Source organism: Sciurus carolinensis, chromosome 10, assembly GCF_902686445.1.
Source record: "Sciurus carolinensis chromosome 10, mSciCar1.2, whole genome shotgun sequence".
Lineage (NCBI taxonomy): Eukaryota > Metazoa > Chordata > Mammalia > Rodentia > Sciuridae > Sciurus > Sciurus carolinensis.
In genome coordinates, this window is record NC_062222.1 from 96,759,526 (window position 1) to 96,775,445 (window position 15,920).

At 39.2% G+C, this 15,920-nt stretch overlaps 2 protein-coding genes across 2 annotated transcripts in view; one reads left to right on the forward strand and one right to left on the reverse strand.

Moving 5' to 3' along the window:
• Window positions 1–15,920, reverse strand: part of Paics (phosphoribosylaminoimidazole carboxylase and phosphoribosylaminoimidazolesuccinocarboxamide synthase) — a 39,487-nt gene that overhangs the window by 13,743 nt on the left and 9,824 nt on the right. The window contains 3 exon segments of the mRNA XM_047566864.1: window positions 2,854–2,911; window positions 7,944–8,071; window positions 11,274–11,339. Of these exon segments, the coding sequence (XP_047422820.1) occupies window positions 2,854–2,911; window positions 7,944–8,071; window positions 11,274–11,339 (252 nt within the window).
• The window catches only part of Ppat (phosphoribosyl pyrophosphate amidotransferase), a 39,005-nt gene continuing 26,684 nt past the window's right edge, over window positions 3,600–15,920 (forward strand). Inside the window, exon 1 of the mRNA XM_047566863.1 lies at window positions 3,600–3,850. Coding sequence (XP_047422819.1) covers window positions 3,723–3,850 — 128 coding nt within the window. The 5' untranslated portion in view covers window positions 3,600–3,722. The remainder of the gene's footprint in view (window positions 3,851–15,920) is intronic.

A 15,920-nucleotide genomic window follows, 5' to 3' on the forward strand; every position in this document is an offset into this window, starting at 1 on the left:
GTGGTGAGTAAAGGCCAACCAGGTGATGAAGGAGAGCATGGAACTTCAGAATGGTTGGACCCCTAGAACTCTAGTTGTATGTACGTTGCCATGGGACTGGACAGGACTGGCATGTATGAGGAAGCAGCTAAGAAACAGAAAAGGGCAGCAGGAAATAAGGTAGAAGAGATGGGCAGGGGCTGCATCACCAAGTAGCAGAGGTAACAACTAAACAAACTAGTGTCAAGGAAGAAAATAAAAATTTTCTTTTAGGGAACTGGTTTAGAGCACTTAACATGGAGCCTGGAGACCACTGTTGAATTGGGTTTGAGGTACATCAACATGGAAGCCCACCAGTCAAGTGCACCATAGACATGCCCTCACCAAGTGAGCTGACCTTTGGACTAGGCCAATCACCAGTTTCCTGAAACAATGATAACCTCTGTTGACCTTATAATGGACCCATTCCCCCAAATTACCCAGAGACTAAAGCTGTACCCAATTCTTTTCCTACGAGGCAGCTTACTGGTAGTACGATCATAATTCCTGATTAACAAGTAAAATAATCATTACCCTCTGCCACTTTGTAAAAAATTCAAAACTCGGGTTGGGAAGATAGCTCAGTCCGTAGAGTGCTTGCCTTGCAAGCACAAGGCCCTGGGTCCGATCCCCAGCACCGCAAAAAAAAACCAAAAGAACAAAAAAACTCAAAACTCAATTCAAGGCTACTGAAATTTGTGTTTCCTGATTGCAGATTGCATTCCTAATTAGCTCCAAAGAAATGTATTTTTCCTTTGCTTCCAGCCAAGCTAAATTTTATTCTTGGTAGACACTGACTACAATTCAGTATAATAATTCACTTAATTATTAATTAATTAAGTGAATTCAGAGGAAGAATTCCTGCCTTCCTAATCTAATGTCCAGACACATTAGCAAGGTTTAAAAAGTCCTTCAGGGAATAGCTCTAGCTTGGTGTTCAAAACTCATTTCTCCATTCTCTTCCTAGAATCCCAACTTTCTTAATTTTTATATCACTCTCACAAACCTTTTGACAATCTCTTTCAAAGACCTGATATTAAATTCTGTACTCTTTCCATTATCCTTGTCTCTCTAACAGCTGAGACATTTTGCTACTCATACTTTAGGCTTTTTAACCCATGTTCATTGATTTTAGTCTTTATCCTAAGAACAATGGGGCTTTTAAGCACTGAAGTACAAGGATATATCTGTATTTCAGAAAGATCAGTATGGGTGCTGTGTGGAAAATAAACTGAGGAAGGGGTGGGTGGAACAGAACTAGAGTCGGAGAATCCAGTTTAGGATGCTATTGCAGCAACACAGACAAATAATGTCCTGGTCTAAAGAAAGAGCAATGGGCAAAGAATTATGCTACGAGTGTGAAAATGACTTACTAGAAATTAATATATGGATTCAGAAAAGACAGATGAGGACTGAGAAAGGTTCACAGAATTGAAATTCAAGTTTTGCAAAGCACAGAATAATCAGATGATAGTTAAGAACATTCTAGAATTGTGCTGTCCAATAGGTAGCCACTAGCCAATGTGGCTGTGAATATGTTCCATATTCAACATGAAAAAAAAGGCAAAATTTCTCAACAATTTCTTATACAGAGTACATGTTGAATTGCTAGTATCTTGAATATACTGGGTTAAATAAAATGCATTAAAACTTGTTTCACTAAATTTATTTTCAAAATATGGTTACTAGAAAACAAATTTAAATATGTGGTTTTCATATTTCTATTAGCAAACGTATGTGGTTTTCATATTTCTATTAGCAAACGATGGTCTATGAAAAAGTATAAATAAAACATATATATAACAAGAAATAAACTTTGGAGAGTTAACCTGATTGGAATGTAGGCTAAGTATTCACAATGGAGCAAAAAAGGTAGAAAGGACAGCAGTATATAGGATTAAATGACAAGAACTTCTGACTGGATTTTTGTTTCCTTTTTTCATCTTCTTATTGGTGCATTATAATTATATATAATAGTTGGATTCCTTGTTACATGTTTAAACATGCACACAATAGGACAGTAATATTTGGTCAGTTTTCCCCAGCACCAACTGGATTTAATAGCTCTAGGGATGCCAACTATAAACATTTTTGAGAAAGGTACCTTTTAGAAACTGTAAAAGTAAATTTTAGAAAAATTTACCTGTCAGTGGAATGCAATTTGCTTCACTATAAACGTATAAAACGGTGTGTGGATCAAACCAACTTTTTACTAGTATAAAGAACAAGAACGATTTGTCCTGAGGATCTGACCCTCAGGGACAAAATGATTAGTAACCGTAAACTTTGAAAAGGCAAAGAGAATTAGCAAGGAAATTTTTTTCCCCTATGGGCTTTGTAAGTTTCTAAAACTATCAAGGTTTCAAAGACAACTTTTTGAAAAAGATCAAACCACACAAAACCTAACAGATTTTCCAGGTTAAATTATTAACCTTACGGAAAAGGAGGTTTTTAACCAATCAGGAAAGGCAAGCCTTTGGTTTGAAGAGTCAACGCTAAATTTTCACGTGATTGTTTTGCAACATCTATTGATGACAAATTTTCCAGGCAATCTTTGGCCATTTCTCATTCCTGGGTACCCTCTTACACTACTTTGCTCCTTTTCCTCCATCCCACTGGATTTCGGAGAGTTTGGAGACGCCCGGGGTGCTTCGAGTCCAACGCACATCTCGCAGAGCCTGGGCCACGTGTGCGCGCACTCAGGGGCCTACACGCGCAGCTGCACGGAGGCCGGACACGGCTCGGAGGTGGCTGGAATCCGGCCGCGGAGCCCGCACTCACGGCCAGAAGGCGGGGAGACCGTGAAGCGCCACGAATAGGGCGCCTGTTACTCACTTTCAGCTGTCGCCATTATCCTGAATGGACTGGGAGCAGCGACCACGCTAGGTAGAGGCTGAAATCTGGAAGAGGGAAGCGACGAGAGGTTCGCGGGGCAGGGAAGGAAGTCCCGCCCACAGACACGCCCCCTGGAGGGGCAGCTTAGCCGCCCGTCGCTCAAGTCGAGCTCGCGGACACAGACCCAACCTTCAGGGTCTCTGCCGGTGGGGGGAAGCTTTGACTCCCAGAGGGAGTGCTTTCTCAAGGTTTCCCGCCGCGCAGGCGCAGCGACGCCACCCCGCCTCCAAGCCCTGCACAGACACAGTTCCTATAGAGGCGAAAAGTGGCGCGCACTGGCGGCCACTCCCCAAGCTGCAGAGCTCGTAGACTGGGGCCCCCTTTTTGCTAGCGGTAGCGGTTCATAGGTTGGAGCATACCAAGTCGTGGCAGCCGGGGTAAAGCCGGGGAAGGGGCATGTAACGTTTACATCCTTTCCGAGAGAAATGACGTAAACTCCGTTACTTTCATCACTCCAGACGTGGGTGCTGGAAAATAACGGAGATAACCACGTGCAGGAAAAAAATCTTCTCCTCTGTTTCCTGCGGAGGACTGGCTCCACCCCTATGAAATCCGCGACTCCTCCCCTCAGCCGCAGAACCTCTTCCCTCCTCTCCCTCATTGGTGGGCCACGGGGGGCGGGGTATGGTGGGATGGAGCCGGTCACGCCCACAAAGCACGCGCCGCCGCAGTAGGCTCTGTCTAGCGGCGGGGAAGGAAGCGGCTGTCTGCAGCGCCAGCCTCTGAAGCTTGCGGGCCGTGCAGGCAGCTGGTTGGTGCTTGAACCTCGGCTGCCGCGGCAAGCCGCTCCACGTGCTTTCACCGGCGAGATGGAGCTGGAGGAGTTGGGGATTCGAGAGGAATGCGGCGTCTTCGGGTGCATAGCTTCTGGAGAGTGGCCCACGCAGCTAGATGTGCCGCATGTGATCACTCTGGGACTTGTGGGGCTGCAACACCGGTGAGCAACTGGGTGAGGGGTAGGAGCGTGGGGGGGTGGGGGGGGACAAGCGCTTTACATCTCTGTGAGCCGCTTCCCGCGTTGAGGATTGGCGCTGTCTTGAGCTCCGAAGGACCAGAAGGACCGACCACTCTTTCCTGGACCAATACCTGCCTGTGGCATCCAACAGGTTGTGGGGGAGGGGAGGTACCCTGTCTCCAGGGACTTTAGTCTGTCCCGCCCACCCTTCCAGTCCCTAATGCCCTTTAAGGACCCTCCCCTCCCCCCGGATCTGTGCACCTTTGCTGGGTCTGGCTAGTTTGTAAGGCTCGGGTTTGCTTGGACTAGCCAGGTCTGTGACTCCTGCCCAAGTTCTTATCTCCCAGAGCCTGCAGCTACTCTTGTGATAGGCATGTGTTGGGTGGCGACTAGTCCAAGTCCTACAATACTTTCAAGTTTTCGCGCCGGACCTCCAACCAGCACAAGCTTTTGTTTGCAAGGACAGAGTTTATTGGGTTATTGAAACTAATTTATAAGTATGGGAACTTGGGGATTGTGAATTTGAAAGTAGTTATAGCTATGGGAACCTGAATCCTAGAATTCAAACCCAGGGAAACAATTAGTTGGTGTTCAGAAGGAACAACGATAGATCTTATTTGAATTAGCCAGAAAATAAACCAATCACAGGAAATAAGTTCATGTTTTAAATATTGAATGAAAATGTTGGTAGTAAGATGGCAGAAATGGGATAGCTGTCTAGTATTTGTACGTAGAGATACACACTGATTTGGAAAAATTGGGAAATCACTTAGAGGTATAAATAAATAAAAATACCTTTCCTTCCATGATCTTTCCATTTCTTACTACCTGACCCTAATTGGAAATTGATATAATTTGATTGGGGTAAGAAATACAGATTTAGGCTTGGTATTATCACTGAAATATTATGATGTTTCCATAAGGCGAAACAATAGCAACAACTTCTAGAACAGTTAAGGAACTGAGCAGTAACCCTTATCAGCAATATGGGTGCAGCATGTATGAATGCTTTCCAAATGATTAGATTTCCCTTACCAAATTCAAATAATAGTCTTTGCTTTTTTTCTGAGTCCCAAATACTTGAATTTGAGTTTGACGTTTTGTGCACAATTTGTTTATTCAAGAGCTCTCAGAATTTTGGGATGAATCAAAAAATATATTTAGTATGAATAACTAATCTTGGATAATTGTGAGTTGAGCATAATAGAGTTTTCCTTTAAAAAGATATTGGTTATTGGGTGTGGTGGCACATGCCTGCAATCCAGGGACTGGGATTACAGAGGCTGAGGCAGGAGGATCTCAAGTTCAGAGTCAGCCTCAGCAATTTAGCAAGGCTGTAAGCAACTTAGTGAGACCCTGTCTCAAAATAAAGCACAAAAAGTGCTGGGGATGTGGCTCAGTGGTTAAGTGCCCCTGGGTTCAATCCCTGGTACCAAAAGAGAAGAAATTTGTTGAGAGAATTAGATATATAATCCAAGGAGAAATTAAAATCTGATTATGTGGTTCTGAGCAACATTGGTTTATTACAGTCTTAGAAGTAATTTTGAATATTCTCTTAGGTAGGTGGCAGTGAATCTGGGGATCTTTAGAGTTATCTAGTGGTCTAAGGGAAATAGATGAACTGACCTTAATTTTTTTTTCTTAGCTATGTTTACTTTTTAGCCAGATGACTCAGTTCTTTTCATCCCTATCTTGCCTCTCCTTTAAAAATGTGCCAGAAGGAAAAGGGATGATTTGTTTATGTGATGTTGGGGATCAAACCCACCATTTTAAAATTGAGTACAATTCAAGTCCTAGGTACATGTACTCGTTACTAGAGTTGCTTTTCTGTGAAAGAATTATGTGATTAGATAATGCAAGATAAGAACAGTAAAGATAGAATTATGTGGTTGTGTAGGAGTATTAAATGGATTTTAGGGGAAGATCATGAACTGAAATCACATTCCATGCATACATGAGTATTGGGATGAACCCAACTACAATGTATAACTATAAAGCTCTAATAAAATTTTTTTAAAATATGGATTCTATTAGACTGGTTCTTATACTAAATAAGACTTCATTGGGAGACTGGTGCTGAAAATTGATCTTGTGGTATTTCAGTTTCTTTTAAACACCAGTGGCAAGAAACTTAGTAGTTTGTGGGGAACAAAAGCCTTGGAAAATGGTTGGATTTTCTTTTTGTAAATACCAGAGTAGGGATTGGTTCAGACTTTGGAAAATCAATGAAGCTTCCTTATGTCTAGAAGATAAAATAGTTGCTGCTCTAAAATGATAGACAAAGGCCAGAGGGAAAAAAATAAATTTTGGGGTGGAGGATACTGGGGATTGAACCAGGGTCTCACACCTGCTAAGCATGCATTTTCTCACTACCCTGTGCACCCCCAACCCCAAGAACTAATATAATTGTATGGCATTAAACAAAGGTAGGTCAAACCTAAAATCCTAAATCTACGTCATAGCTTAATATACAGTGGAATTGGTTATATATACTGTACCTTGACAAGTGGTCATCTTTTGCAGAAGACTCCATTTCTACTTTATTAAAACAACAGCAGAAAGAATTTTTTTTTCCTTTTGGATGAAGTAATTTATATCTTATACATTATTTTCTTAATTTTTTTTTTTTTTTTTTTTTGGGTGCTGGGGATCGAACCCAGGGCCTTGTGCTTACAAGGCAAGCACTCTACCGACTGAGCTATCTCCCCACCCCCATGGAATATTTTTTAAATACATTTTTAGTTGTAGATGGACAAATACTTTTATTTATTTACTTATTTATTTATGTATTTGTATGTGGTACTGAGGATAGATCCCAGTGTCTCATGCATGCTAGGTGAGTGCTCTACCACTGAGCCACAACCCCAGCCCTAACATATGGAATCTTTAAGATGAAGGTTTTTATCACTTTTGCATTCTGTCACTTTTGCTTCTGTTTTGTCTTGGACATAATATGATCCAAAAAGTTTTTTAGTCTCAGGGATAACTAAATGGCTGAAAGAGTCATGTGCTTCAAACAAATGGAGTATCAGTTACTAAACAGTCATGAATTGGTTGTATAATTCAGATGGGTTCACCTAGTATTATTTTAGTAGTAATTCTGGCTATTTGCAGTTTTATTTCATAGTTCTGCTTTTCTGTCAAGGAGAATGTGAAAAATGTTAACTAGTTGTCCTCTTAGCTGTAAGATACATGTGGAGGTGTGCAGATGTGTTCATATCAGATTCATGCAATCACCAAATGCTGTTTGGGTACTGAAAACATTAGTTTAGTGGTTTGCAGAGTTCTGAACAAACCAGACCTGCTGTGTAGATGAAACATTTTCACCTTTAAACCACAGTCACATTTGATGGAGAACAGAACGACTTGGACATACCTGAAGATTCCATAAAGGAATTACTAACAATTTATTGATTTATCCCCATTAATCAGCTGGTTCTTTGATGCTATGGTTTAGATGTGATTTATTCCCTAAGGATTCATGTCTTGGAAGCTTGATCCTCAGTGTGGCAGTGATGAAGTAGTGGAACCTTTTAAGTTGGGACCTAGAAGAAGGTGGTTAGGACATGGGGACATTGTCCTGAGAATGGATTAATTCTGATCTTCCAGAGTGGGTTGTTATTAAAAAGTGAGCCTGGGACTCAGGATATGGCTTAGTGACAAGAGTGCTTACCTAGCATGCATGAGGCCCTGGGTTTGATTCCCCGGTAGTGTATACACACACACACACACACACACACACACACACACAAATGAGCCTGTTTCCTGAATTCCTTTTTGGCATCCTATCTCATCATGTAATCTCTTTGTTCTCACCAGGCTGAGCTAATGGGGCTTCCCAGCCTTGGACTTCCAGCTTTTCAAACTGTAAGATAAATGAACTTCTGTTATTTGTGTAGTACTTAGCCCCAGGTATTTTGTTATAGCAACAGAAAATGAACTATAAACTTGAACTTGGTTAGCTAAGAAATGAGCATGCCCTTACCTTCAGTGAATTCTCTTGTCCCTAGGTTTAGAATTGGATCCAGCAACTGATAAACATTTTCATACTCTTCTAAAAATTTATGAAGTTTACCTGGTAAAGTTGGGTGTCCTGTCTGAAGAAACATTCTGTAGAATATTTTGATTCTGATATTGTGCTTTGAGAAAACTTTTTTGTACTGATCCCAAGAGCAGTTTTCTTAAGAGATGTAGACATTGGTTCTGCAAAGAAGAGTATATAACATTATCATTAGAAAGGTACTCATGAGAAGGATGCATTCAGGAAATCTCTATGGAATTGGTTCCCAATTATCATCATTTAGTACGTTGGACAACACAGGAGGAGGATGTTGGACAACTTGCTTTGGAATGCCAAATTAAGGCTAGAGATATCCTCCCCTATTTTGATTTTACCTTTCAGTGAAAATGAACCAAGTATATAATATTCCTATAGGGATTTACTTCTACACCCTGTTATTCATACTCTGCAGCCAAGTCAAGTGATTTTTGATGTGAAGAAGTGACTTATTTTAAAACCGTCCTTGCTAATTATAGGCAAAACAAACGGTAGGGACTAAGTGATCTTATGTTCATACATGTAACATGCTTAGAACCTGGGTCTATGCATGCCCTGCCTTTTTTTTTTTTTTTTTTTAAGGAACTTTGCTTTTTAAATTAGTCTGAAGCAGAATTTATGCTTCTTCCCCATCCCCAGAGTTCCCCAGTACACTGCTTTGTCACTCTGGCCAAGATTACAAAGAGCCCTAATATAGAACCTGAAATCAAGTCCCAGGTTTACCAGTAACATGGTTAATCTTGGGCAAGCCTCATGATTTCTGAGCTGTTTTCTCATCTACTAGGCTAGATAAAGTCCGATGCTGAAATTCAGTTGGTTCAGGATAGTGCTTTCATGCAGTTAAACCCTTCATAATTTCCCTTTTCACTAGCATTTTTACTGGTAGGCATGAAGAGGTAGCAAAGGTGGGGCAACTCATCTGACTTGCATTTATATCCACAAATGGAGAAATGAAATTTTTAGCTTATTTGAGGTAGAAGGTTTACAAGAGGAGGAAAGTTGAGGAAGCAGAGTTCCCATTGTTATCTAATATAGTAATGCGTCTCTTAACTCTTATAGTCTGAGAAGTGTACCATGAAGCAATTTTGTCGTAGTTCACAACCTAGCATGTAGTTACACAAACCTGTGTCGTACAGGACACACACTCAGTGTGTCCTCTTGAAGATGCAGTCAGGAGACTTGGGAAATGTGAAATGTTTGAGGCTGTGTCCAGGGTAACAGAAAACTGTTTTATAGTAAAAATTTTTTATAAGTAGAAGGAATACACTCTTAATAAAGTATAGCATAGTAAATATATAAATCAGTAATATGGTTGCTTATTATGCAGTATTGTGTACTGTGTGTACTTGTTTATATGATACTTTCATAGAACTGCCAGTGCAGATTTGTTTACACCAGCCTTAGCTTATCACAAACACTTGAGTAATGCTTTGCTCTGTGACATTATGCCGGTTACAGCATAGGCACTAGGTGATACGCATTCTTCAGCTCCATCATGATCTTCTGGGACCACCATGGTATAGGTCATCCATCACTGGTAAAACATACAACACATGACTCTACTCAAAATACATCTTTTGAGCTCCTACTGTGTACATACAAGGCACTATGGTAGACACTGGGAACACTGTATTACACAGGCAGATGTGGTTCCTGCCCTCACAAGAGAGGCGGTGTAGCCCATTGGTTCAAGAGTACAGTCTTCTGTAGACCTCATTTTCCTCATGGTAAATCAGATATATTGGTTACACCTACCTCACAGGGTTGTGGTAGGTACTAAATGGGTTAATATACGTAATGTGTATGTCGTATGACTGGCACCCCACTCCTGGGTATGTGCTCAACAGAAAAGAATGCATGTGTTTTTTGAGAGCCATGCAGTTATTCACAATGGCCTCAATTTGGAAACAAGTGGAATGGAGTTTTAAAAAGTGGTGGGATATACATTCCTACAGTGGAATGTTCTATATCAATTAAAGAACAAACTTTTATTACAAGTAAATTTATAGCTCTCATAAATAATGTTGGATGATAGAAGCTTGACATTTAAAAGTTGATATTTAAAAAATGAGCATGTACAGTATGAATCCTAAACCAATTGATAGTGATAGAAGTTAGAATAATGATAATCACCCTGTGGTGTGGAGGATTTAATGACTGGGGGGCTTTTAGGATCCTCATGTTTTATGTTTTGATTTGGGTGGTGATTACATGTGTGTGCTCACAACGTAAAAATATGTTTGATTCTTCAATTATTTGTTCAAATAAAAAAATAAATCTATAAAATGCTAAAACTGTATTATCCCAGAGATCCAGAGAGATGCAGTGATCTGCTGTGTTGAGTGCTTAGGGTCAGAGAGAGATTAGAACTGAGGTTTTTTTCTGATCCTCAGTGCTGTGTACTCTTTATACATTCAGCCTTCTGTATCCATGACTTCTGCATCCACGGATTTAACTAGCTGAAGATTGGAAATATTTTTTTTAAATTGCATCTGTTCTGAATGTATTCTGCCTTTTTTTTTCTTGTCTCTATTCCCTAAACAATACAGTGTAATGATTATTTACATATGATTTGCATTGTATATGATTTAAAGTAAACCTGAGATGTGTATAGTTTAGATTCAAGTACTATCCTTTTTATATAAAGGATATTTGTTTTGGTATCCAGTTGTGGGGACCCTGGAACCAATCTTCCTGGGTGGGATATTGAAGGAGAACCATACAGTAATTTTCTTTAATATACTATACTGCATTTATTACTACCTTTCCTGATATCTGATTGATCAGTTTTGGAATCGGTGCACATAATACATTTGGCTTATTTTCAGATGTTCAAAGATGTTATACCCATTATTATCTAACTTTGGAATAAATTAAAATTTAGAGTTTATTAATTTGTGGAGGTTTTTTTTTTTTTCCTTTTAAAGAACCATATGCTGATAGCAGTCACTATAAAGAATAATTTAAAGACTCATGATTATAGCATAGTTATCTAACTCTGGGCAAGCTTCAGTTTATTTTTATTATTATTATTATTATTATTATTTTTTTTCCTTTTTTCAGTTGTAGTTGGCCACAATAGCTTTACTTTATTTTTTAAATGTGGTGCTGAGGATCAAACCCAATGCCTCACACATGCTAGGCAAGCACAACCCCAGGCTCTGATTTATTTTTATTCTTAATGAGCTATGAAAAAATCATTTCTCAGCATTCTCTGCTCTTATAGTTCATAAGCAATATATTTTGTCTAATTTATCAAGGACAGGACTGTTGTATCTACTGTTATCAGGAAAAAACAACCAAAGTTTTTCACAATGTAGAAAAGCTTGTCATTTCTCAGGCTCTTACCATCTTCATGTGCTTTTCTCTTGATGTTAAAAATTTCTTGGCTTTTGGTATGACCTTCAAATAATTCTTAAACAAAGAACATAGGAAAAGAACCCTTATGACATCTTTTGATATACATTAGTTTTCAAGTATACCAAAGTAGGAACATTTAAATAATTTGGACAAAAGAGATGAAGAATTAGGAATGTTTTGGTACAAGGTAAAAAATTGAAACTCAAATTAAATTAGATGTGTGTTTTCTGATAATTTTATGGTCATTTGAACATCTGAGAGTATTAGGATTTTATTTTTAAAAATTTTTGTTGTTAAAGTCAATTCTGAGGTTACCAGTGTTTCCATCTGGCAGTTCCAAGAGTTGGTCTTAAAATGGAGTCAGCTTCTTCATAAAAATCTCATTTTTCTTGAGGGTTGCCATTTTTATTTTGTAAAACTCTGCATTTTCTTTCTTTTTTTTTTCTTTTCTTTTTTTTTTTTTTTTTTTTTTTTTTTTGGTTGTTGCTATACTGGGGATTGAACCCAGGAGTACTCTACCATTGAGCTACATCCCCAGCTATATCCCCAGCCCTTTTTACTTTGAGACAAGTCTTCCTAGTTGCCCAGTTTGGCCTTGAATTTGCCAAACTCCTGCCTTAGCCTCCCGAGTTACTGGGATTATAGGCAGGTGCCGCTGCACTTGGCACCATAATCCTTAAAAGTTGTTTATTATTTCCAGTACGTGTCTATTCCAAACTGCATTAGTCTTGTGGCAATTTCCTCAAATATTTCTTTGTTTCTTGTGTTGCCATTTACTTAATTTTTTTTAATCATACCATGAATGTTCTGATCTCATTTTCAGACCAGTGTTTTCCAGCCTCTGTCACTCGTTGTTTTGAACTATAAATGACTTTTAACACATTCTAAAGGAATGTGATAGATTACCTATAAAACAGTATGATTTGCCATTATTCAAACTTATTGATAATTCTTGTATTTGAGTGTCATTCATTTAAAACACCTGGATTGCCGTAAAAGACCAAGAATTAACAATAATAGTTTCAATGTAAGGATCAAAAGTTTTTTGTGCATCCAAATTTAAACAGTCTGTTCTAAAAATTATAATACAGACAGCTTCCTGGTATCAGCTGCTTTCAGTGTATAGATAGTTTTCATTGGATTTTTAGGAATATAGGCTCATATTAGTTGCTCATTTCTTTTATTAAGAAGTAGGGTGGGCGGGTGCAGTGGTGCACATCAATAATCCCTGGAGCTCTAGAGGCTGAGTGAGGCCAGAGGATTGCAAGTTCAAGGCTAGCCTCAGTAATTTAGCAAGTCCCTTAGCAACTTAGTGAGACCCTGTCTTAAAATAAAAAATAAAAAGGTTGGGAATGTAGCTCAGTGATAAAGTACCTCTCAACTCAATCCCTAGTACCAAAAAAAAAGAAAGAAAGAAAAGAGCTGGGCGTGATGATGTACACCTGTAATCCCAGTTGCTCACAGTTGCTCCGGAGGCTGAGGCAGGAGGATTGAGAGTTCAAAGCCAGCCTCAGCAAAAGCAAGGCACTGAGCAGCACAGTAGGACCCTGTCTCTAAATAAAATACAAAATAGGACCCGGGATGTGGCTGAGTAGTGAGTGGCCCTGAGTTCAATCCCTAGTACCAAAAAAAAAAAAAAAAGTAATAGTCATTTTCCTTCCTACTCTGCCATATGCTCTATAAAACCAGGTATGACAAGGAAGCATTTGGAATAATGCACAGTAGAGATCGACCCTATCACTACTTAAAATGTTATATACATTCAACTACAAATATCAAATGACATTTACGATTCAATAATTTAGATTCTGTACCTGATCCAGTGATACTTTGTGGTGCTACATGGCTGCCCATGCCCACTTCTGAGGTACTCATGGTGTCTTCCTTGGTTAAAAAACAGACAGTAGCAATTTAAATTTGTTGTTTGTAGAACTCTAATCTACTCTTGCAGTTGAAGATTATGTGGAGAATCTACCAGGGTTGGATTTCAGCCTCAAAACCATAACCTTGAGGCCAAGAGCATTTGCTCTCTTAAACCAAAGGTTAAAATGTCCTTATAGGAATTACCTCCTTCAAAACCTTGCGAGTATTCTGTATTAAACTTCACAGAGCAGTGTGCTGTAATTGGGAGTACAGTAACACTTTCAGACCCAATTTGGTAACATCTTTCATTGTGACATTTTAATGTTTGATAAAGAGCTCCTAAAGCTGTTCTCATTTGATCCTCACTGTAGCTAATAATATCCCTTATTGCATTTCAAGTGAACATTTAGTGGTTTTAGAAATTTTCACCTTGACATGTCGATATTCATTCCAGAAGAGATTAATGAGGTCAATTAAAACCATCAGACAGGGCATAATATTTTAAAGACTTGATGGTACTTAACCCAGTAAATATAATTCTGGAGTACTGGGTGAATGAATAAGCAAAAGAGTATATCCATACAATGGAATATTATTTACTCTTAAAAAAGAAGGAAATTGTGATTTATGCTACAATATGACTGAATCTTGAAGACATCATACTAAGTGAAAAAGCCAGATATAAACATTAATTGTATAATTCTACTTATATGAGATACCTAGAATATGAAATATTAAAACAGAAAGACCGGGCATGGTGACACACGCCTGTAATCCCAGCAGCTTGGGAGGCAGAGGCAGAAGTATCGCAAGTTCAAACCCAGCGTCAGCAACTTAGCGAGGCCCTAAGCAACTCAATGAGACCCAGTCTCTAAATGAAATATAATAAAGGGCTGGAGATGTGGCTTAGTTGTTTAAGTCCCTCCTGGGTTCAATCCCTGGTACCAAAAAAAAAAACAAAAAAACAATGTAGAATAATGGTTACCACAGACTAGCGAGAATAGAGAATAATAGTTTTTCTTTAATGGATACAGAAGATTCTGTTTGAGGTGATGAAAAAATTCTGGTGATGAAGAGTGGAGATGATTGCACAATGATGTGAATGTACTTAATCTACTGAACTGTATGCTTACAGGTGGAAGAGTGGCGGTTTTATGTTATGTGTATTTTACCACAGTGGGAAAAAGTCCTTGTACTATAGCAACAGTATCATAATAGCCAAAATGTGGGAAAAAACCCAAAAGTCCATTGATTAATGAGTGAATATATATTCATCTCCATAAAATAGAATATTATTATTCAGCCATGAAAAAGGAATGAAATACGGATGCATGGATGAAACTTGGAAACATACTAAGTAAAAGAAGCCAGACACAATAGGTCATGTATTGATAGCATTTGTTATATTTTGCATATGGTGTAACCCCCAAAAGCTCCTGTTAATGCAGGAATAATCAGAGGTGAAGTGATTGGATTGTGAGAGCTGTAACCTAATCAGTCCATCCTAGTTTGAATGGACTACCTGGGTGGTGACTCTAGACAGGTGGGGTGTGGGTAGAGGAGGTGGGTCATTGGGAGTGGAGAGGTGCCCTGGAAGGGTTCATCTTCTCTGCAGGTACTTCCTCTTTCTCTGCTTCTAGTCACCATGATGTTCTGCCTCATCTTGGGCCCAGAGCAAAGGAGTCAGCCCACCATGGACTAAACCTCTGAAACTGAGCCAAAATAAACTTTTCCACCTCTAAGTTGTTCTTGTTGGGTATTTTTGTCACAGTGATGCAAAGCTGACTTAATAACCATTTATATGAAATTTTCAGACTAGGCAAATCCATAGAGACAGAAAGTAGATTAGTGGTTGCCAGGGGCTGTAGAGAAATGATCGAGCACTTATGGGTTTCTTTGGGGGCTCATCAGAAATGTTTGAAAATTGGATAGTGATGATCATGATTTTGAATACACTAAAAACAAGAATTATGTACTTTAGTAGGGTGGATTTGATAGGATGTAAATTACTCAAAAAAGCAGAGTTGTAGGATTTTTTTTTTCCTTCTCTGAGGCGCTGGAGATTCGAACCGCAGCATGCTAGGGGAGCGCTCTCCAAGAGGAGCTATTTCTTCAGCTCTGAGATTTAGGAGTTTGAGAATAGAATAGGGAGATAAAGTGAAGGCAAGCCTAGTGTAGAGATGGTGCAATCTGTGAGAAGTTGTGAAGGAACTCCAGAAATGTGAATGGCAGTACCCTGAGCCTCCATGTCCTCCGAGAAGAATCAGGACCTGGTACCAACCAGGAGACTCAAGCCAGTTTTTATTGTGACAATTGATTAAATAATTGGTTGCAGATTAAACTAAGTTTTCAGCACCCCCTACCCTTCCTCCCAGGTCAGATTGACTCCAAGTTTTTTTGTTTTTTTTTTTTTTGGTGGTGCTGGGGATTGAACCCAGGGCCTTGTGCTTGCAAGGCAAGCACTCTACCGACTGAACTATCTCCCCAGCCCTGACTCCAAGTTCTAACCCTCTAATCACATGGTCCATCTGTGGCTTAGCTTCTGTCCCAAACTGGGAGTTCAGTGGAGTAACCATTAATATAACAGACTCTGTCACTGGAAATTGCAGGGACTTTTGAAACTCTGCCAGGAATAGGGGGACCAAGACTAGACGTATTCTTTATTATGTCAAAGTTTTGTAAAGGTTTATTAAAATTATCAGCAGGAAGAATTTTTAAAATTGTGACTTTTTAATTAATGAGTGCCCATGTTTAAATTTAGCACCTTGCCTG